The 23504-nt window shown below is 45.3% G+C and overlaps 1 protein-coding gene across 1 annotated transcript in view; it reads right to left on the bottom strand.

Moving 5' to 3' along the window:
* Nucleotides 1-17643, bottom strand: part of DOCK1 (dedicator of cytokinesis 1) — a 478132-nt gene extending 460489 nt beyond the window's left edge. The window contains exon 1 of the mRNA XM_077258384.1: nt 17265-17643. Coding sequence (XP_077114499.1) covers nt 17265-17310 — 46 coding nt within the window. The 5' untranslated portion in view covers nt 17311-17643. The remainder of the gene's footprint in view (nt 1-17264) is intronic.
* Between the last annotated feature and the right edge of the window lie 5861 nt (nt 17644-23504).

Here is a 23504-nt window from a genome sequence, read left to right as displayed (position 1 = left end):
TTGTAAAATATCAGCGGCAGGCATATAAGCATTAAGCTGACATCCAGCTAAAGTGGACCCTAACCGGCACCAGGTAGAGGAGGCTTTGCAGGGGGAAAGCTCGCACACCTCACCCTGCACTGGGGAGCCGGCATTGCCTGGATCTGCGGGGGTGTCATCAGATGGACGTGCACCAATCAGGCCCGGAGAGCATACTCAGGGGCGTAACTAGAATGTGTTCAGAGGTTTCAGTCGCACCCGGCACATTGAGCCTGTGGGGAGCCAAAAGGTCATATGAAAAGACCATTACGATTACAAATCTGTGTTGAGGGCCCAGTTGGAGGTTTTGCATTGGGGTCCACGAGCTTCAGGTTACGCCATGAGATCATAATATAACCACATACCGACAGCCAATTTGAATTTTGTTTTTAAGGACGTTATGGGGCCTTATTGTGAGGTGTCACTTTTTTTATGGTGCACCATAAGTTCGGGAGTACAGGACTGAAGGAAGCTCTAATCCCAGCCATTGAGTCCTTTCATTGCCAGGTTCAAGAAAGAGGTTCGGACCCTTTGATGGGCTCATTCCCAGAAACATGATTGGGGGGTCCCTGTGCCTTGTAGACCTAGAAAAGACCCTAAAGAAGTCTTCTTACACCAAGCTCGCTGTTAGGGAGCTGCACATTATAGGAATATAAATACACATTACAAGCAGGTGATCCCTTAATGAAATTGTAAAAAATGGGAAACAAGGATTTACAAAAAGAAATTAAAAATAATAATTAAAAAAAAAAGAATAAAAATGACAGAAAAAGAAATTACAAAAATGTAGACACCTTGGACCAGTACAAGAGTAGCCTGCCATTCCAGTCCTGGAGCAGGAAAGTGCATGCAGCGATTTTATTACCATCTGTCTGTCTTACTCATGCACACTATCATAGGTTAAAGGGGTTTTCCAGGCACAACATAAAATTCTGCTGTGCCATCGCACGTGGCACACTGTCAGAATTCAGCTCTGTAAACCGAAACATGTGTCCATTACTTGGCCTGAAGTTTGCAATTTGCAGGCAAACCAGGCTGAATCCTGACAGTGTGCATGCGACATCCTGTCAGGATTCAGCTAGCTGACCAATATTATAGTCTCCTCTGAAGGAGGTCTAAATGAAATACTTCTCCAAGAGGTGTCAATTCTCCAACATAAAACTATGTTCAATGCAAAAACAATGAAGTTATGGCTGCAAAAAAATAAAAGGAAAAAAAGTAGTTGATATTTAAATGGGTTTGTGCTACTGAGCAGAGCTGGACAATGATGGAGGTGAGCATGGATGATGAAGTTGTGTTAGCAGATAACTGCCGGACACTTGTATGATTGGCAGGTATCATGCAATGGGAGGTGAGCAGCCCTGTTAAACCGCACGGTGGCTCAGTGGTTAGCATTGATGCTTTGCCACACTTGGGTCCTGGGTTCAAACCCAACCAAGAATATCTGTTTGTATGTTCTCCCCGTGTTTGCGTAGGTTTCTCCGTGTTCTCCGGTTTCCTTCCACACAGACATACTGATGGGAAATGTGGATTGTGAGTCCCAATGGGGACAGTGATGATAATGTCTGTAAAGCGCCACAGAATATGATGGTGCTATATAAGCAAAGCATAATAATAATGACACATGATGAGCAGCCGTGGATAACAGGAGTGCTCATTAAAGAGCTAACATGCAAGCATTACAGGACAGGGCGATACCTGCGGACCTGATCATATATAGGTCTTATATACAGACACCACCGACTAGATATACCAGCTCTACCTCATAGCGGATAATGGGGAAAACAAGCGCATCTTCCATGAATCGCAGCTTAACAAGCCGGATGGATGAGTGCCACCGAGACAAGTCAATACAGTCCCACAATGATCTGAAGTTTTGCTTCCAGGACTGGAAGTATTTGCAATCTCAATTGAAGGGATTGATTTTAAAAGTAGCCAGTGTTCGCGGCTGCGAGGAAGCATTGAAGTGTCAGGGATGAGGCGGGAGGGGCGAGGGAGGAGGACGAAGAAGGCCTTCCTGTACTGAGTGCTGGGGGAATAGGCGCGCCGCCTTACAGGCCCATTCCAACGGGATGAGCCACAGCAGCGATCTCACACACAGCGCCTGGAGCAGGAGGGGGACCAGCTGCTGCCAAATCATTATGGTAGGCGCACATTGCCACACCAAGCCACTTCCTATTGTGACATGTTACAAAGAAAGAAAGCCTCTGGAATTACAGTAAACTCTCAGACCTGGCGTTATACTACCTGTGGATCCTACCTGTCATTTAGAAATATTTGCACCTGTGTGTATCAGTCACAATACGGAATCAATAGATGTAATGTCGCATGTGTATGACAGCGCGGCAAACACCGCTTCTGATTGGCTAGAAAATCATCCCCGCCGGTCAGAGAGCCGCGGTTTCCGTGATGTCAAAAGACAGAGTGAGCGCGCAGCTGTGATCGGAGGTATAAAGTTCACCTCCGGTCTCTGGTGCCAGCTGATGAGACCACAGCTCCCATCAGCCGACATCTGCTGCTGCTAATAACAGTGAGAGCAGGAGGGGCTGATGGGAGTATTCATCAGCCAGCTCCTGCGCTGTAAATAATTTAAAAAAAACAAAAAAACTGGTGTGGGTTCCCCCGTATTTTTAATGGCCAGCTTTGCTAAAGCAGACAGCTGGGGGGTGGTATTCTCAGGCCAGTAAGGGGCCATGGATATTGCCCCCCTCCAGCCTAAAATAGCAGCCCGCAGCCACCCAGAAAAGGGAAAGCCCCAGAATTGGTGCATCTAATAGATCCACCTTTTCTGCACAGCTGTAGGCTGCTATATTTAGGCTGGGGAGGCCAATATCCATGGCCACTTACCAGTCTGAGAATACCAGCCCCCAGCTGTCTAGTTTAGCAAGGCTGGTTGTCAAAAATGGGAGTGACCCCACACGCCATTTTTTTTAAATTATTTATTTAAATAATTTTAAAAAGTGAGGATTCCTCTATTCTTGATAACCAGGCTTGCTAATGCTGACAGCTGAGGTTTGCAGCCCCCCAGCTGTGAGTTTTGCCTGGCTGGTTATCAAAAATATGGGGGAACCCAAACCAGTTTTTTTTTCTTCTTCATTATTTATTTACAGCACAGGAGCCGGCTAATGAATACTCCCATAAGCTGCTCCTGCTCTCACTGACACGAGTGACCAGAGGTGAACTTTATATCTCCGATGTCTTTTGACAGCGTGGGAACTGCGGTTCTATGACCGGCATGGACGATTTCACCACCAATTAGAAGCGGTGTTTGCTGCGCTGCCATGCACATGACAGCGCGACAAACACCCGGTGTTTGGGCAGCCGAACAGTAGCACGGACTTCTTAGTGAAGTCCGTGTTCGGTGTCCGTGCCTGAAAAGTAGGTGTTCGGTACTGACGCCGAACTTTACTGTCCTGGTTCGCCCATCTCTAGTCGTGGGATGTCCCAACCTGAGCATGACAGTCTCACGTGTGCCTATGGAGCTGTCGTGTTCCGCAGCCAGTCTGACTCACGGATGTGTGAACGCGGGCTTAAACATGCAATACTGTTCGTAAGAGGACATGTGACCGCACTGATCCTTGGTAGGGGCTATGTGAACTTGGACCGACAGTTCGTTTTGCAGTTTACTTTGCAGGACTTCTTGACATACACCTGCAACTTTATAATGATATGTTGGCACCAGTCTCCCGTAGGCTCCTGTGTTAAAAACTATACAGAGCCCAGAATATTTTTATTTTTACTGAATATCTAGATATGGAAGCAAGAAAAACCAAGACAGGGGACACTATAAACACGCTACAAGCTTTATGCATAAAGCAAACAGTTGCTATAAAGCCCAGATTTAAAATGAAGGCGGCTCATGACTCATGCCATGCTCCATCGTGTGCCATATGTACACAGCCATGCCTTTCTGTTATCTGATGGGGATTGGGCATAATAGAAACAGAAAAGACCTCTATATGAAATTAATGATTAAAGGGTCATTTAGAGGAGCCCACAATGGGGAACCAGCCTCCATTAGAATGCTCTTTCGACGATGGCTTGTATCCGATGGCTTGTGTTAACAGAGAGCAATCACAATCGCCTGGTGACTGGATCGCTCATACTGACATTAAATTCAGTGTTCTCGGCAGCACATCGTCCTGTGTAAACAGGTGATGTGCTGCTGTTAATATGACATCCTATGTGCACAGAACCAGCGCTGTGGTAACCCTCCATCTCTTCAATTTCACTGACTGACTCCACAGCCCTGCCTCACTACTGAGCATGTGCATAAAGTGTAGCACAGATTCATCTCCTCTATGACTCCACAGCCCTGCCTCACTACTGAGCATGTGCATAAAGTGCAGCACAGAGTCATCTCCTCTATGACTCCACAGCCCTGCCTCACTACTGAGCATGTGCATAAAGTGCAGCACAGATTCACCACCTCTGACTCCACAGCCCTGCCTCACTACTGAGCATGTGCATAAAGTGCAGCACAGATTCATCTCCTCTATGACTCCACAGCCCTGCCTCACTACTGAGCATGTGCATAAAGTGCAGCACATATTCACCTCCTCTGACTCCACAGCCCTGCCTCACTACTGAGCATGTGCATAAAGTGTAGCACAGATTCATCTCCTCTATGACTCCACAGCCCTGCCTCACTACTGAGCATGTGCATAAAGTGTAGCACAGATTCATCTCCTCTATGACTCCACAGCCCTGCCTCACTACCAAGCATGTGCATAAAGTGCAGCAGATTCACCTCCTCTATGACTCCACAGCCCTGCCTCACTACTGAGCATGTGCATAAAGTGTAGCACAGATTCATCTCCTCTATGACTCCACAGCCCTGCCTCACTACTGAGCATGTGCATAAAGTGCAGCACAGAGTCATCTCCTCTATGACTCCACAGCCCTGCCTCACTACTGAGCATGTGCATAAAGTGCAGCACAGATTCACCACCTCTGACTCCACAGCCCTGCCTCACTACTGAGCATGTGCATAAAGTGCAGCACAGATTCATCTCCTCTATGACTCCACAGCCCTGCCTCACTACTGAGCATGTGCATAAAGTGCAGCACATATTCACCTCCTCTGACTCCACAGCCCTGCCTCACTACTGAGCATGTGCATAAAGTGTAGCACAGATTCATCTCCTCTATGACTCCACAGCCCTGCCTCACTACTGAGCATGTGCATAAAGTGTAGCACAGATTCATCTCCTCTATGACTCCACAGCCCTGCCTCACTACCAAGCATGTGCATAAAGTGCAGCAGATTCACCTCCTCTATGACTCCACAGCCCTGCCTCACTACTGAGCATGTGCATAAAGTGCACAGCACAGATTCATCTCCACTAAAATCCCAGATACTTAGATCAGGAACAGAACAGACATTTATAGGACATTTCATAACTTTCCCAAATTATTATTAACAAATTTTCAGCACATCCTGCATTGTACTACTGTACCCAATTTATTATATAGTTAAGGAGTCGGTCCATTTTATACCGACTCCACAGCCCTGCACAGACCGCTCATGCACATGGGCTTCTATTCTCGGCTGAGTATATGGTGGCTGTGGTCCAACCATTTAATTGTGGCTTTACAGTCATAACGTGACGAACCAGGTATTTGTGTATAGATGCTCCACTTATTTCAATGGAGCAGTAATGAGAGTTGTAACAGATTTTCCACAACTTGTACAGTAATACGGGAAATGCGTCAGAGAGGACCAATGGCGGGAAGCTCCATTTAGCTCTGAAGCGAGTGCTTTACATTGCCCCTACAATTTAGAAATCGGTAAGCATCCAGGCCTATGCACCTTAGAACGACGGCTTATGCCAAATTAAGTTTTTAAAGTTGCAAAACTCCTGTTAAGTCACATTTTTCTGCAGTTTCCTCAAAAAAAAAAAATCCTAAGTTTTAGGAAATGTTCAATTCTTTAGTCTTCCCTTTTGAAGGCAATGAGGAAATAGGTTTATGACGTGGTTTAAAAAACACATTTCCTGCATCAATTCCTGATATGTAACATCTGCCTGTATTTGTAAGGTGTGTTTCCCTTTCATTTGCTCAATACCTGGAGATTGCCTTCTCCAGACCAGACCAGGCACAAGAAGCCGCTGACATAGCCACTAATAAATGAAGAGATGCCAACTCCATAAATCCTCTTTACATTTCTTCCTATTGAAAAGCTAACACTTTGGTAGAACAAGTGACTCAGCGCAGGCTGACAGATTACTCACATGGACTTCCCATATACACAGGGCTGAGAACCCCAGACTCCTACAAAAATGGTGCAGCCCGGTACACAGACACAGCAACCTACGGCGTCTGTCCTGAACTGTCCGCATTTAGAAAGCAGAGATGGGAAATTGTCATTTCTGCGGGTTTAAAGATTAGAAGTGGAAATTATACACTAAAAAGGGGCAACAATTCCAGAATAAAATTAGTCAAAGCTCCAAATACGAGGTTTACTTTAAAGTGAATTTGCGCAAGGAAAAATGCCAAGTGGGGTGTCATGGTACTTGGTCTTGGGTGTCTGTTGTGATCCGCTTTTTGGGCTCCCCCGGTGGTGGCTGGTGGTACTGGAGACTTGTGTTTACTTTTCTGCCTCAGCTCACCTGCTTCCATCAGTTTTGGGAGTTCCCTATTTAGCCTTGCTCTCCAGTCACTTCCTTGCCGGTCATCATTGTAACCTGAGTCTTTCAGTTGCATGTTCCTGCTACCAGTCTGCTGATCAGCTAAGTGGACTCTTGTCCTTTTTGTTTTGTATTTTTTGTCCAGTTTACAGTTTGTCATTTCCTGTTACTGGAAGCTCTTGTGGACTGAAATTGCCACTCCTGTGTCATGAGTTGACACAGGAGTCTTAAAGTAATTTCAGGATGGGTTTTTGAAAGGGTTTTTCAGCTGACCGTGAAGTCCTCTTTTGTATCCTTCCTCTATCTAGTAAATGGACCTCGCTTTGCTAAATCTACCTTCATACTGTGTATGTCTTTTCCTCTGAACTCACCGTTAATATATGTGGGGGCTACTATCATCTTGGGGAATTTCACTAGAGGTAAGCCAGGTCTGTTCCTTCCTCTTCCAGGCGTAGTTAGTTCTCCGGCTGGCGCGTGGTATTTAGGCAGCCGTAGGAATGCTCCCTGGCTACTGTTAGTTGTGTGGTAGATTTAGGTCACGGTCAGCTTGAGTTTCCATCACCCGAGAGCTAGTCTGTTATTTTGTGTCTCTGATGTTCCCATGCCATTGGGGAATCATGACAGTATGACCGGCCAACGTTAAAGTAATTGGCAGAAGAAAGGAGAGTAAAAGAAGTCTGTAGATTTTTTTTTTTATTTTTTTTTCCTCTCATGTTTGCTACTTAGTTGGCTCAGTTGTATTTCTGCTCTATTTACAGCCTTGCCATTCTCTCCTTCTAATCCTTGAATGGCTCTGATCTCTCCGGTTTAAGGATGGACCCTCAGAGTTTGGCTGCAGGTTTTAATAATCTTGCTACGAAGGTTCAGGATTTACAAGATTATGTTATACGTACTCCTATTTCTGAACCTAAGATTCCTACACCAGAGGTATTTTCCGGAGATAGATCTCGGTTTCTGAATTTCAAATGTAATTGTAAATTATTCTTTTCTCTCAGACCTCACTCCTCTGGAGATCCTGTTCAGCAGGTTAAGATTGTGATTTCTTTGCTGCGAGGTGACCCTCAAAATTGGGCATTTTCATTGACACCAGGGGATCCTGCGTTGCTCAATGTGGATGCGTTTTTTCTGGCTTTAGGGTTGCTGTATGAGGAACCTAATTTGGAGATTCAAGCTGAAAAAGCTTTAATAGCCCTGTCTCAAGGGCAAGATGAAGCTGAGATATACTGCCAAAAATTTCGTAAATGGTCTGTGCTTACTCAGTGGAATGAGTGTGCCCTAGCGGCAAATTTCAGAGAGGGCCTTTCTGATGCCGTTAAGGATGTCATGGTGGGGTTTCCTATGCCCACAGGTCTGAATGAGTCCATGACAATGGCGATTCAGATTGATCGGCGTTTGCGGGAGCGCAAACCCGTGCACCATTTGGCGGTATCTTCTGAAGGGACGCCAGAGAAAATGCAATGTGACAGAATTCTGTCAAGAAGCGAGCGGCAGAATTATAGGCGCAAAAATGGCTTGTGCTTCTACTGTGGTGATTCCGCGCATGTTATATCAGCATGCTCTAAACGTACTAGGAAGGTTGACAAGTCTGTTTCTATTGGCACTTTACAGTCTAAATTTCTTCTGTCTGTAACTCTGATTTGTTCATTATCAGTTATTACCGTGGATGCCTATGTGGACTCTGGCGCCGCTCTGAGTCTCATGGATTGGTCCTTCGCCAGGCGCTGTGGGTTTGATTTGGAGCCTCTGGAAGTTCCTATACCTCTGAAGGGTATAGATTCTACACCTCTGGCTTGTAATAGACCACAGTTCTGGACGCAAGTGACTATGTGTATGACTCCAGACCATCAGGAGATGATTCGCTTCCTCGTGTTGCATAATTTACATGATGTGTTAGTGCTTGGATTACCATGGTTGCAATCTCATAACCCAGTACTGGACTGGAAAACTATGTCTGTGTTAAGCTGGGGATGTCGGGGGGCTCATGGGGACATACCTTTGGTTTCTATCTCGTCATCTATTCCCTCTGAGGTTCCGGCATTTTTGTCGGATTTTGGGGATATTTTTGAAGAGCCTAAAATTGGTTCTCTCCCTCCCCACAGAGAGTGTGATTGCGCCATAGATCTGGTTCCAGGCAGTAAATTTCCAAAGGGTCGTTTGTTTAACCTATCTGTACCTGAGCATGCTGCCATGCGAGAGTATGTTAAGGAGTCCCTGGAAAAGGGACATATTCGTCCTTCTTCATCACCTTTAGGAGCTGGGTTTTTCTTTGTCTCTAAAAAGGATGGCTCGCTGAGGCCTTGTATTGATTATCGACTCCTGAATAAAATTACAGTCAAATATCAGTATCCGTTGCCGCTGCTTACTGATTTGTTTGCTCGCATAAGGGGGGCTAAGTGGTTCTCCAAGATTGATCTCCGTGGGGCGTATAATTTGGTGCGAATTAAGCAAGGGGATGAGTGGAAAACCGCATTTAATACGCCTGAGGGCCACTTTGAGTATTTAGTAATGCCTTTCGGCCTTTCTAATGCACCTTCAGTTTTTCAGTCCTTTATGCATGATATTTTCCGTGACTATCTGGATAAATTTATGATTGCGTATTTGGACGATATTTTGATTTTTTCTGAGGACTGGGAGTCTCATGTTCAGCAGGTCAGGAGGGTTTTTCAGGTCTTGCGGGAGAATTCTCTGTGTGTAAAGGGTTCTAAGTGTGTTTTTGGGGTTCAAAAGATTTCTTTTTTGGGGTACATTTTTTCCCCTTCTTCTGTTGAGATGGACCCTGTCAAGGTTCGGGCTATTTGTGACTGGACGCAGCCTACTTCTCTAAAGGGTCTTTATAACTGGTTTTTCTGGTGTTGCTAAGCCTCTTACGGATTTGACTAAGAATGGTGCTGATGTTGCCAATTGGTCCTCTGCCGCTGTGGAGGCCTTTCGGGAACTTAAGCGCCGCTTTTCGTCTGCCCCTGTGTTGCGCCAGCCCGATGTCTCTCTCCCCTTTCAGGTTGAGGTCGATGCTTCCGAGATCGGAGCGGGGGCGGTTTTGTCGCAGAAAAGTTCCGATTGCTCAGTGATGAGACCTTGTGCGTTCTTTTCTCGAAAATTTTCTGCCGCCGAAAGAAATTATGATGTCGGTAATCGGGAGCTTTTGGCCATGAAGTGGGCATTTGAGGAGTGGCGTCATTGGCTTGAGGGTGCTAGACATCAGGTGGTGGTTTTGACTGATCACAAGAATCTGATTTACCTTGAGTCTGCCAGGCGCCTGAATCCTAGACAGGCGCGCTGGTCGTTGTTTTTCTCTCGGTTTAATTTTGTGGTCTCATATCTACCAGGTTCTAAGAATGTGAAGGCGGATGCCCTTTCTAGGAGTTTTGAGCCTGATTCCCCTGGTGATTCGGAACCTACAGGTATCCTTAAGGATGGGGTGATATTATCCGCTATTTCCCCAGATCTGCGACGTGCTTTGCAAGAGTTTCAGGCTGATAGACCTGATCGCTGTCCACCTGGTAGACTGTTTGTTCCTGATGATTGGACCAGTAGAGTCATCTCGGAGGTTCATTCTTCTACGCTGGCGGGTCATCCTGGAATTTTTGGTACCAGGGATTTGGTGGCTAGATCCTTCTGGTGGCCATCTCTGTCTCGAGATGTGCGTGTTTTTGTGCAGTCTTGTGATGTGTGTGCTCGGGCCAAGCCTTGTTGTTCTAGGGCTAGTTGGTTGTTGTTGCCCTTGCCTATTCCGAAGAGGCCTTGGACGCACATCTCTATGGACTTTATTTCTGATCTTCCTGTCTCTCAGAGGATGTCTGTTATCTGGGTGGTGTGTGACCGTTTTTCTAAGATGGTTCATTTGGTGCCATTACCGAAGTTGCCTTCCTCGTCTGAGTTGGTTCCTTTGTTTTTTCAAAATGTGGTTCGCTTGCATGGTATTCCTGAAAATATCGTTTCTGATAGGGGTACCCAGTTCGTTTCTAGATTTTGGCGGGCATTCTGTGCCAGGTTGGGCATTGATTTGTCTTTTTCGTCTGCCTTCCATCCTCAGACTAATGGCCAGACAAAGCGAACTAATCAAACTTTGGAGACGTATTTGAGGTGTTTTGTGTCTGCGGATCAGGATGATTGGGTTGCCTTTTTGCCGTTGGCGGAGTTTGCTCTTAATAATCGAGCTAGTTCTGCCACTTTGGTTTCCCCTTTCTTTTGCAATTCGGGGTTTCATCCCCGTTTTTCTTCTGGTCAGGTGGAGTCTTCGGATTGTCCTGGAGTAGATGCTGTGGTGGATCGGTTGTATCGGATTTGGGGACAAGTGGTGGACAATTTGAATTTGTCCCAGGAGAAGACTCAGCGGTTTGCTAACCGCCAGCGTCGGGTTGGTCCTCGCCTTCGTGTTGGGGACTTGGTGTGGTTGTCTTCCCGTTTTGTCCCAATGAGGGTTTCTTCTCCTAAATTTAAGCCTCGGTTCATCGGTCCCTATAGGATTTTGGAGATTATTAACCCTGTTTCCTTTCGTTTGGACCTCCCGGCATCTTTCGCTATCCATAATGTGTTCCATCGGTCGTTGTTGCGGAGATACGAGGTGCCGGTGGTTCCTTCTGCTGAGCCTCCTGCTCCTGTGCTGGTTGAGGATGAATTGGAGTACGTTATAGAGAAGATCTTGGACTCCCGTATTTCCAGGCGGAGACTCCAGTATCTGGTTAAGTGGAAGGGCTATGGTCAGGAAGATAATTCTTGGGTAACTGCCTCTGATGTTCATGCCTCGGATTTGGTTCGTGCCTTTCATAGGGCTCATCCAGGTCGCCCTGGCGGTTCTTGTGAGGGTTCGGTGCCCCCTCCTTAAGGGGGGGGTACTGTTGTGATCCGCTTTTTGGGCTCCCCCGGTGGTGGCTGGTGGTACTGGAGACTTGTGTTTACTTTTCTGCCTCAGCTCACCTGCTTCCATCAGTTTTGGGAGTTCCCTATTTAGCCTTGCTCTCCAGTCACTTCCTTGCCGGTCATCATTGTAACCTGAGTCATTCAGTTGCATGTTCCTGCTACTAGTCTGCTGATCAGCTAAGTGGACTCTTGTCCGTTTTGTTTTGTATTTTTGTCCAGTTTACAGTTTTGTCTTTTCCTGTTACTGGAAGCTCTTGTGGACTGTAATTGCCACTCCTGTGTCATGAGTTGACACAGGAGTCTTAAAGTAATTTCAGGATGGGTTTTTGAAAGGGTTTTTCAGCTGACCGTGAAGTCCTCTTTTGTATCCTTCCTCTATCTAGTAAGTGGACCTCGCTTTGCTAAATCTACCTTCATACTGTGTATGTCTTTTCCTCTGAACTCACCGTTAATATATGTGGGGGCTACTATCATCTTGGGGAATTTCACTAGAGGTAAGCCAGGTCTGTTCCTTCCTCTTCCAGGCGTAGTTAGTTCTCCGGCTGGCGCGTGAGAGCTAGTCTTATTTTGTGTCTCTGATGTTCCCATGCCATTGGGGAATCATGACAGGTGTCATGGTACTTGGTCTTGGGTGCCATTGTGCTTGGTCTTGGGTGCCATGGTGCTTGGTCTTGGGTGCCATGGTGCTTGGTCTTACAATCAGCAATGGTCATATTTGTTACATCCTCACAAATCAGACATCATAGCAAAGTCTGTGATGAGAAAACCCCTTTTAAAGGGTTTCCACACGGAAATAGACATATGATGTTGATTTTTAGATCCCACAGAGCGTCAAGTTTTTGGTCTTGGCTGCCATGGTGCCTGGTCTTGGCTGCCATGGTGCCTGGTCTTGGCTGCCATGGTGCCTGGTCTTGGCTGCCATGGTGCCTGGTCTTGGCTGCCATGGTGCCTGGTCTTGGCTGCCATGGTGCCTGGTCTTGGCTGCCATGGTGCCTGGTCTTGGCTGCCATGGTGCCTGGTCTTGGCTGCCATGGTGCCTGGTCTTGGCTGCCATGGTGCCTGGTCTTGGCTGCCATGGTGCCTGGTCTTGGCTGCCATGGTGCCTGGTCTTGGCTGCCATGGTGCCTGGTCTTGGGTGCCATGGTACCTGGTCTTGGGTGCCATGGTACCTGGTCTTGGGTGCCATGGTACCTGGTCTTGGGTGCCATGGTACCTGGTCTTGGGTGCCATGGTACCTGGTCTTGGGTGCCATGGTACCTGGTCTTGGGTGCCATGGTACCTGGTCTTGGGTGCCATGGTACCTGGTCTTGGGTGCCATGGTACCTGGTCTTGGGTGCCATGGTACCTGGTCTTGGGTGCCATGGTGCCTGGTCTTGGGTGCCATGGTGCCTGGTCTTGGGTGCTATGGTACCTGGTCTTGGGTGCCATGGTGCCTGGTCTTGGGTGCCATGGTGCCTGATCTTGGGTGCTATGGTACCTGGTCTTGGGCGTTATGGTACTTGGTCTTGGGTGCCATGGTGCTTGGTCTTGGGTGCTATGGTACCTGGTCTTGGGTGTTATGGTGCTTGGTCTTGGGTGCCATGGTGCTTGGTCTTGGGTGCCATGGTGCTTGGTCTTGGGTGCCATGGTGCTTGGTCTTGGGTGCCATGGTGCTTGGTCTTGGGTGCCATGGTGCTTGGTCTTGGGTGCCATGGTGCTTGGTCTTGGGTGCCATGGTGCTTGGTCTTGGGTGCCATGGTACCTGGTCTTGGGTGCCATGGTACCTGGTCTTGGGTGCCATGGTACCTGGTCTAGGGTGCCATGGTACCTGGTCTAGGGTGCCATGGTGCTTGGTCTTGGGTGCCATGGTGCTTGGTCTTGGGTGCCATGGTGCTTGGTCTTGGGTGCCATGGTGCTTGGTCTTACAATCAGCAATGGTCATATTTGTTACATCCTCACAAATCAGACATCATAGCAAAGTCTGTGATGAGAAAACCCCTTTTAAAGGGTTTCCACACGGAAATAGACATATGATGTTGATTTTTAGATCCCACAGAGCGTCAAATTTTTCTTGCGGATTTTCACAAAAGATTTTAAGCACTTCACAAGCGGATTTGGCCGGCACTGGGTAGGATGGCCATACGACACAAATGTATAGTCACTTTTTAATACTAGGGAGGAGGGTTGCTTTCAATGGTTTAAAAGGGGATTTCTCATCTAGTCTTCAGCATCGCATCACTCTCCGGCCTCCAAGCTTCTGGCTTGATGAGCTGCAGTGCACTTTTAATTTATTGACAGTTCCGACAAATGGCAACAATACACCAGTGGCCCGATCTATGTGCCGCAAGCAGAACGATCCAGGGAGCGTCAAAGCAGCGCTTACAAACTCTATAGCCAACAGCCTGGAAACACTGACCTACTTGCTACCACTAAGACTGCAGAGGTGGCTGGTAAGCTTAAGCAACGAGAAGAAAACAATAAAATAAAATATATAAATTAATTAAAATTCTCGAGAATGATGAGGATTTTTTAGAAAAATTGCAAGTTTGTTAATTGTTACAAGCACTATGCAAGTGTATGTTTTAGGATCATGAGAAAACTCCTTCACATCTTGCAACATGAAATTCAAATTGCACTAGGAAGCTTAGGGTGGTATCTTACATCAGAACTTATGAGTCTTTCTCTGTGCCCTTAACCTTTTACATTACACCAGAGTCCCAGACATGAACACAAACATTAATGCATATTTTAACTAAATAACACAACTGGGCAGATGTAAAAAAAAAATCTAAAGCATATGTTGCGCGGCCGTGCACAATTTTCAAGCTACTATATGTTACAGATGTGACCTGCAGAGCGCTGTGATCGCAAAGTGCAGATCACAAGAATTTGGAACCTCAACACAGCCCCATTCACCTGGATGACTATTTGTGCGATTCTTCATCAATACGTCATTCTAAATAGTGCGTTCATCCATATTAGTGAAATACACAAATGGTCTGGCAACATGTGGTGAAGATGCTGAAGATATTCTGTGCGGAGTTGCATAAATCTGCAGAATATGGCGCCAGATATGTGGATCAGATTTTAAAGCGGTAGTCTAGAATTGTAACAGGAGCTTTACTTTTAGGACAGAATATCATTAGTCTTAGATTGTTGCAGTGTCTAACTCCTACCACCCCGCCATACAGCAGCAGCAAGCAGATGTGCTGCTCCAAATGAATATTGATAGCCAAAAGAAAACCTCTTTAGCATATGCCCAAAACGTTTTTGCACGGTAACTGAGCGGGGTGCGGATCCTAAAATCTGCAGTCTGTAATTTTATGGTGCACAATATGCACAGCAAATCCTGCATGCTAGGCCTCATTCAGACACACTTTTTTTTTTTTTTTTTTTTTTTTTTGGGGGGGGGGGGGTAAGGGGGTTGCCTTTTAAAAAAAAAATCATCAGTGCGCTGGATCTAATTGTCAACCATTTTTGGTCCATGCATTCGTTTTCACCATTTCTCTCGCGTGCAAAAAGAAAAATTCCGAGATTACGGTATTCTCTCCATAAGGGCAGGTGCAGACAAGCGTATTTTGGGCCTGAGTGCAATCTGACAAAACATTGGATCGCACCCAGACCAATATTATGCTATAGGCAATGCATGTTTGATTATTTCATAGGAAAAAATAAATAAGTTCAAGTTTGATCCTATATTTGGATCAAACTCGGCCATGCAAGTTAAAAATCCAACTGCAGTCGGATGACATCTGAGTGCAGTCCGATTTCTGCGGTCTCACAGAATTCAGATGATGGAGACATTTTTTCCTATATCTCCTCATCTGAGAGAATCGAATCACACAGTAATCGCTGATCAGAGTGTTATTCACATAATCGGCCCAATTCACTCGGCTGAGACAATCTATGGCCCTTAAATAGTAAAAAAAGGACAGCACTTGGATGACATCTGTGTGCTATCCGCTTCATTCAAGGATCCATTGATGGGTGTGAACTGTGGTTTGGATCAAAAAACGACGTGTCTTTTTTTATTTGGCGGTGAGACGACCACACCTGCGTGGCGGAAAGTAATGTGTGACAGCAGCTCTCTGACAAAGCTCGCACACAGAAACTGAACAACTTGTCTGCAATTTGCCGTTGCATGACCAATGTCGCACACAGGTCGCAGTGGCATGTTACCTGCATTGATGTCAATGGCAAGTGAGTCGCATGCAACTTGCGACCAGCAGCAGAAAACCCAACGCATGTAGAAACATGTGAGACTCTGAATAGCAATCCTGGGAGGTCAAAATGTGACAGCATATAAGAAGTTGTTAGATGTGATGCTGCAACGCCGTCATGTCAGTATGGCACATTAAATCGCGGTATAACCGTAGCCTCGGGCTGTGTAATGTGCTGTTTACACAGGCCAATCAGAATTGAATGTGCTCAGAACGATGGTGAATATGATCGCTCTGTCCCTATACAGTATTGCGCTATCGGCAGCACATCACCAGCTTACACCGGACAATGAGCTGCCGATACCGATCTTCACGCCGCCATGTTTGGTCCAAACACAAAGTTTGCTTGTTCATCAGATGATTACTAGGCTGTTCAACACAAGCTTTCTAAAAAAAGACCTGTTTACACTGGTTTTTTTTCCCCGACTGTCAAAAATATTGAAGTTGAAATTGTTTCAGGAAACGCATGAGTTTTTATTAGGCCACGGTCACACGGCAGCATCTTCTTACATTCGAGAAAATCGCTCCGATTACGCTGATCAGACTTTCTCAGATGGGAGAAGATGAAAAAGAAAATTTCTCCATCTTCTCCTTTCTGTCAGTCCGTGAAAACCAGACTGCACTCTGATGTCATCCGAGTGCAATCCAAGGGTCTCCGCGGAGTCATTGCCTCGCACCGCTGAGTATGATCCAAATATCCGAAGCAAATAGTGAATGCTGCGATCCTTTCCTCGGACAGATTCGGTCCGATGTAAAAAGTCAGACATATGCACAGCCCAATAGAATAACATGGGTCCGAGCGCGACCTGATGTTTTGACGGATCGCACGCGGACCAAAAATAGTTGTCTTCACCTGTCCTTACACTGTATCATTATAGTTTACGTTTTTTGTAAATATTTTTTTCAGCATTTGAAACTTTTTTTTTTTTTTTTTGCATTCTTTAGACGTTTTTTGACATCTGCTAAGAAATTAATAAAGCGCTGCCTTTTTATTCTAAGGGAAACCGCCAACAAAATACTGCAACAGATTCCCAGGCCGCTTCCAGTTTTTTGGTTTGTTTTTGTTTTAACCCTTCCCTATCGTACAGTACGGAGCATCTTCCTAGTAAAAAAAAAAAGATAAAAACATCTGGAGAACGCTCCGCTCGCTTCTTTTACCCTCTTGCTGCTTTTGGAAGCCTGAAGAAGAGGTTAAAAAGTCGGCCGAGTCCTTTTTTTCCGCACGAAGAATTTAGGAAAAGTCTGTCGAGAGCCTTTTTTTCCGGACGACAGGAAGAAAAAAATCCCACAGTGTGAACGTACCCTGACCGCTGCTCTGGTCTGATCACCGTCAAGTTTTTTGTCGCTTATTTTCGTGCAAAATGACACAAATAATTGAGTTTGTGCAGCGGACTGATCGCATTTAGCGCAGAATATCAGCCACATGTGGACACACAGGAAGCAGCAGAGGGACAGAAGTTGGGGCCCAGTGCAGAAGGGCCCCCCACCCTCCCCCAATCACTCAGAGCACATGCTGGGAGTTGTAGTCCCCCAGTGCAGCCCCACTTCCTGCACTTACCCACTCCATACTTCTCCTCTTTCTTGGTGGGCACCCAGCGAGTCATGGTGCCTGCTGCTCCCCCAGGTCCTGAGCTCAGGGTCGGGCAGCCGTCATCGGGGGAGGGGGGGCAGCTAAATCCTAAAGTAACAGTGGAAAGTAACTCCTGGTAACAACAAGGAGGGAAGAGCTGGGGATGGACACACTGTAACTTTGTGAGGAGGAGGAGGAGGGAGGAGGTGATAGCCCAGCCCTGGCCGGCGTGTCAGGGATTTCCTGGAGGTAGCTCCTCCCCGAGCTGTGAGAAGAATGGCTGCGGGACACAGGGAAGGTGTGGAGGAGTCAGCGCTCAGGCCGCCATTGCCCGGCCTCCTCCTCCTCCTCCTGGTCTCGGAACAACAGAAGAGAGGGAAGAGAGAGAACTTTGTTGGGGGTCACGTGATTCGCCGTGACGTCACCACCTCTGGGATGGCAGAAAGCGGGACACCATACGAACCAATAGGAGAGCAGCTTTTATTTTTTCTCTAGCCCGTGTTAAATAAGAGGTAAAAACCGATTGGTCGCTATGGGACACTGAAACGTGTCGGTTTCGTTTTGCTTCTAGCAACCTATCAGCAGTTTTCATTAACCTGTGCTGGGAAAATGAAAGCTAAATGGTGATTGGTTGTAATAGTATTTATAGTACATAGTAACCAATCAGTGAGCAGATTGTTTTTTTTTCATTGCATTAGTGGAAAATGAGACCTGAAAAGTGATTGGTTGGGATGAGACACCCATATCAACCCAATCAGTTAACTTGCTTTTGTATTAGTGGAAAATGAAAGCTGATTGGTTGGTGTAGACCTAAAGGCTATTGCGTTGTCTCATTGCGAAATATCAGTGATCAGCTTCTAGAAGTAGAACATGAGAGCTGATTGGATACGGCAACTATAGTGGCAAAACGCCGCAGCTGTCAATCAGAGACTGACTTATAGTTTGTAACCTTGGGTCGGTTAATGACATGACCAATCAAAAAGCAGCTTTCAGTTTACAGCCTAAGGCCTCATTCAGACGACAGTTTTTCACATACGTGTCCTATGATTGTCTATTGCGGAAAAAACAGATGTGTTATAGATCAAACTTGTCTATTCACATCAATGGGTCTTTGGACACTCGGAGCGCACACATGGTCCAGTTAAAGGGGTTTTCAAGGATAGGTGATCAGTGGGGCCCATCCCATGGACACCTGCACCCATCAGCAGATTAAGGCATTTTTATGGCTGACGGGAAACGTATAAGATGGTGCGACAAGTCAGACGCCCGAGCGCTGCTCCATTCATTCCCTATGGGGCTGCTCAGTCCTTGGTCCTCTGATACCCTATATGCAGCATTGGTGGATATGACAAGGGCACCCCAGCCGGTAGCGTCCCTGGTACCCACACATGGAGATCGTGAGGAAGCGTGTGACGTCGCTGGCTGATAGGTACGATGTCCTGTAGGAGCCACAAAATTCATTACTCATCCTCCCGGGAGGCGACCAGTTTAGGCCCCAATTGCCTCACTGCCAATCTATCCGAGTATGTTGATAGGCATCTACAAGGGTGCGTGTTACATTTACCAGCCTATGTAACAGATCCCTGTCATGTGTTATAAATTCTGGATTCTATTAAATGGAAAAGGCAATATATTTTGGGATCATTGGATTTCACAGTGGTACACGGAGAATGATCAGCAAAAGGTTAAGGTCTAAGGGGGTAAGGTTTCTCCTTGTGGAGAGTGACATACCAGCTCTGGCTTTGTGCAGCGAAAGGTTAATAATTTTTGGCACAAAATGGATAAATATGCAAATATACACGCTGAATTTATTATGGAAATTATTCTATTTATCCTAATACATAATTATTTCATCTATAAGCACCGATTTTACCTGCGAACATGGGGAACAGCCATGGGGACCAGATTTGCCCACAGTTGTGAAGAACCCACCAATTTTGACAAAGGTGGCTTATGGGCAGGCCTGGTCCTATGGCGTCAATTTGTTGACGATATTTTTTTTCATATGGGAAGGGTCCCAAGATTCACGGCTGAACTTTCTTGATTAAATCAATCAAAATGACCAGGGTTTGGACTTCACCCCCCATATTCAGAAAGTGTGAATTTCCTAGATCTCACTATTCTTGTGGATCACGATCGTTTAGCTACTAAGGGCTATAAAAAAAGATAGACTGCAATGCTTCTATTCACATAAACCAGGTGTCATCTTCCTGCATGGCTTACTAAAATCTCTAAAGTTCTAGTCACCCGAATCCGCCCAAACTGCACCCATATGCGGAAAATGCATATCGAGCTGACAGAGCTCAGAGAGTGAGTTTTGCGGGAGCCGAACAGAAGTGTTTCATGGTGACAGTGTTTAAAACTGCTTTAGCTGCTAACTGCCTCCAATACCAAGACTGGTAAGACTGTCACATATATTTTGTTCTGTTGTGCTGAAGAAAGGACTGTTTATGTGATCAATTTGTGCTGAAGAAAGGCTGCTTTCATTTTGGAGAGTTAACATTTATGGAAAAAAAAATTGTTTTGTCTCCAATGTAATCCTCCTGTGGACGATGTAATATGCTATATTCTGTAACCAAGACATAGCAGCAGCCAGACCCTGACCAAGAAGAGCCGTGTTCTTCAAAACGCGTTGGTTTTTGGCTCCTACAGGAGACCCAGTAGCGAGTGAGGTCATGCACCTTCTCCACGTTTGGCTACCAGGGACGCTACCAGGAGAGAGAACCCTTGTCTCAACCACCAACGCTACAAGCTTTACTGCTCACGGTTCACGCACAGGACATGGCAGACCCAAGGGGAGTCCCAGTGCCCCACTGATATACCACAGACACATTGCCTGACGTGCCATCCAGTCTAAGGATTTCTCATCAATGTTAGAACAAGTTGTCAAAACATAAAACAAGTTGTCACAAATCTACATTTGTCCGAACGTTGGGATCTGCACCGATCGGCAGATGGAGGAACTTTTATCCCCGTTAGTTTGGAGCATCAGTGCACATGCTCGACCGCTGCTCCATTCATCCTCTGTGGGGCTGCCGAGCTCTGCGTTTGGCTTTTTCCTATGGAGCGTCGGTCAACCATCTGATCAGGGGATAAAGCTTCCCTCTCTGCCTATCAGTGCAGGACTCAGTGGTAGGACCTCCACCAATCATAAAGTTACCATTGGACAAATGCTTTAAAGGGGCTATCCCACCTCACACATTTTTGGCATATCCATTAAATGTAAATGTATAGCAGATCTGGGTCCCATTAATGGAGCCAGCATCTATCTGGGGGGCCCCGACGTGTTGTCAGTGGCGATGTGATCAGAAATTCCATTCTTTACACTGTACATGAATTCTCACTGTCTCTCCACTCACAGGTAGGTGCCCCGTCCTCGAAATAGATGCAGGTCCCGTTACTGGGAATAACATCTAGTATATGTTTATGAGATATACATGTCACTTACCCCATGTGCAGGGCATTGCAGTAGCTTAGGTATCCATGGTTACGACCACTCATATAGTGACAGTTGTTAGTGGCCGTAAACATGGATACCTAAGCTACTGCAATGCCCTGCACATGGGGTAAGTGACATAGCGAATCAGAAGAACTATACTACATTGGTAATTGGAGGTATTTGCTAATATTACTATTATTACACCTACTAATTTTTCGGTAGGATCTTGGGATAATGGGAATACCCCTTTAATACTTTATGCTGAGTAATCTGTTATGTGAACTAGTGATGGGCGAGTGTGCTTGTTACTCGGGTTTTCCGAGCATGCTCGGGTGTGCTCCAAGTATATTGGGGGTGCTCGTAGATTATGTTTGTGTCCCCGCAGCTGCATGATTTGCGGCTGTTAGCCTGAACACATGCAGGGATTGCCTGTTTGTTAGGGAATCCCCACATGTATTCAGGTTGTCTAGCAGTCGCAAATCATGCAGCTGCGGGGGCACAAATCTACGAGCACGCCCAATATACTCGGAGCACACCCGAGCAAGCTCGGAAAACCCGAGTAACGAGCACACTCACTCATCAGTAGTGTGAACACATTTGAATACCCCAATGTGTCCTGATGGGATGTCCTGATGGGACCCTTGACGTATTCATTCACTGTAATGAGGTAAGCAGGGTCCGAAAGATGAAACTCAGGACTCCAGTTCAAATGTCTCCATTTGGGGGATAGTCAACGTTTTTGGCGGTACACCAAAGTTTTCTGGACTATGATATTGCGTCCTGCAAAAAAGATGAACATTGCCCAAGAAACTAGTACCCGGGAGTCCAAAGTTTAAGCTCTCGGACTCCACTAGTTCAAAGTGGATGGTTACACTGGGGGTGGTGCGTTTGGTCACCATTTTAAGGTATAAAGCATCTCCCTCAGACGGAATGTACAGCGAGATCCCAGCCTCAGTGTCCATCGCCTTCTTTTTTGTGTCCCCCCTTTTTATCCGGCCCATGAATCATTATTACCATGTTATTATTTATATTTCACTATCCAGATGAAATTGAAATAACTGAGAACTCGTATCCTCGGAGGGAATAATGTTTGCTCTTTATTGCTTACTTTGCATTTTTAGGAGATGGTCATGAATATCAGCTTTGCAATTTGGTGGAGTGAGCTGAGAATGTGAATGAGAGAAAAACAAAACAAAAGTGGAGAGAGGTTTTTTTGTGGATGTTCACAAAACAAAATATCTGGCAAAGATGCATGCAAAGCGTCTGTTCATCATTACCTCTGAGGCCGCGTTCCCACATGCAAAATACACAATGAAAATCTATGATTTTTGTGGTTTTTTATGCCAGTTCCGCTGTTTAAATTCACTTTTGGTGCAGATTTAAAGCAATGTTTGGGGTTTTTTATTTTAATGCAGAAACGTCCACATACATGAAGTTTTGTCTCTGGCAATGAGCCTTTAAGAAAACAAAAAAGTGAAAAAATTTAATTGACAGCTAAAACATTGGATTTGAAAAAAAAATGCTATTTTTTTCACTTTTTTGAAATAGGAGTACTCCCATTTTTTATTTTATACTGTAATCCAGTGGTCTGGACCTTGTGGCTTGTATGCAAACTTTATTAGATTGATACTGCTTTATCTTTTGGGGGGATTTTTTTTAACTTATCTAATATCTATCCATCTATCTTTCTTATATCTATCTATTTGTCTAATAATTCATTTTATATTTATATTTACCAAATATTAACTGGTCAAAATCAGACATTACTTTTCAATTGTGGTTCAACAGAAATTAGTATTCAGAAGCTTAAAGGGGTTGTCCTTTCTTAATCTACAAGTCTGCAAGCCCTCTATGTGACTGCAGACTTGTGGATCCTCACATCTCGGGCACTGCAGATTTTCCAGTGCTGGGAGCAGAGGGCCCGTGATCGCAAGTATATGATTTGCGAACATGTAGTCACATGCCGACTAGTGTGTATTGCAAGAGTATGGAGCGAGGCCGGATACAGTCTAGTCGGAATGTGGCCAAAAGTATACAAATCACATACCGAAACCTGACAGCGCACAGTGCACGCGATGTGAGGATTCTCAAGTCTACAGTCACATAGAGTGTCTGCAGACTTGTAGATTAAGACCGGACTACCCCTTTAAGCTTCTTAATCTATCATTCATCTATCCTATATCTATCTATCTATCTATCTATCTATCTATCTATTTATCTGGAAGAAAAAATAGTACTGCACCATATAGATGAATTCAGGGTGCAGGGCCCTCCAAACAAATATCCATTTCTATAAATAATGAAAAAAGCAGGCAGTACTCCAATAAATGATGAAAAAAGTGGACTTTATTAGCCCATATGGTGTGGCAACGTTTCCTCTATGACCAGCCTTTCTATCTATCTATCTATCTATCTATCTATCTATCTATCTATCTATCTATCTATCTATCTATCATGTATCATCTATCTATCTAATATCTATTATATATCATCTTTCTATTATCTATCTATTATCTGTCTATTATCTATGTAATATCTATTATTTATCTATCTATTATCTATCTATCATCTATCTGTCTGTCTATCATCATCTATCTATTATCTATCATCATCTATCTATCTAGCTATCTATCATCTATCTAATATCTATCATCTTTCTATTATCTGTCTATTATCTATCTATTATCTATTTAATATCTATTATTTATCTATTATCTATCTATCTCTATCATCTATCTATCTATCTATTTAATATCTATCTATTATCTATCTATCATCTATCTATTATC

This window comes from Ranitomeya variabilis, chromosome 4 (genome assembly GCF_051348905.1).
Source record: "Ranitomeya variabilis isolate aRanVar5 chromosome 4, aRanVar5.hap1, whole genome shotgun sequence".
NCBI lineage: Eukaryota > Metazoa > Chordata > Amphibia > Anura > Dendrobatidae > Ranitomeya > Ranitomeya variabilis.
The sequence above is the reverse complement of the archived record's forward strand: the minus strand, read 5'-3'. Positions and strand labels throughout refer to the sequence as shown.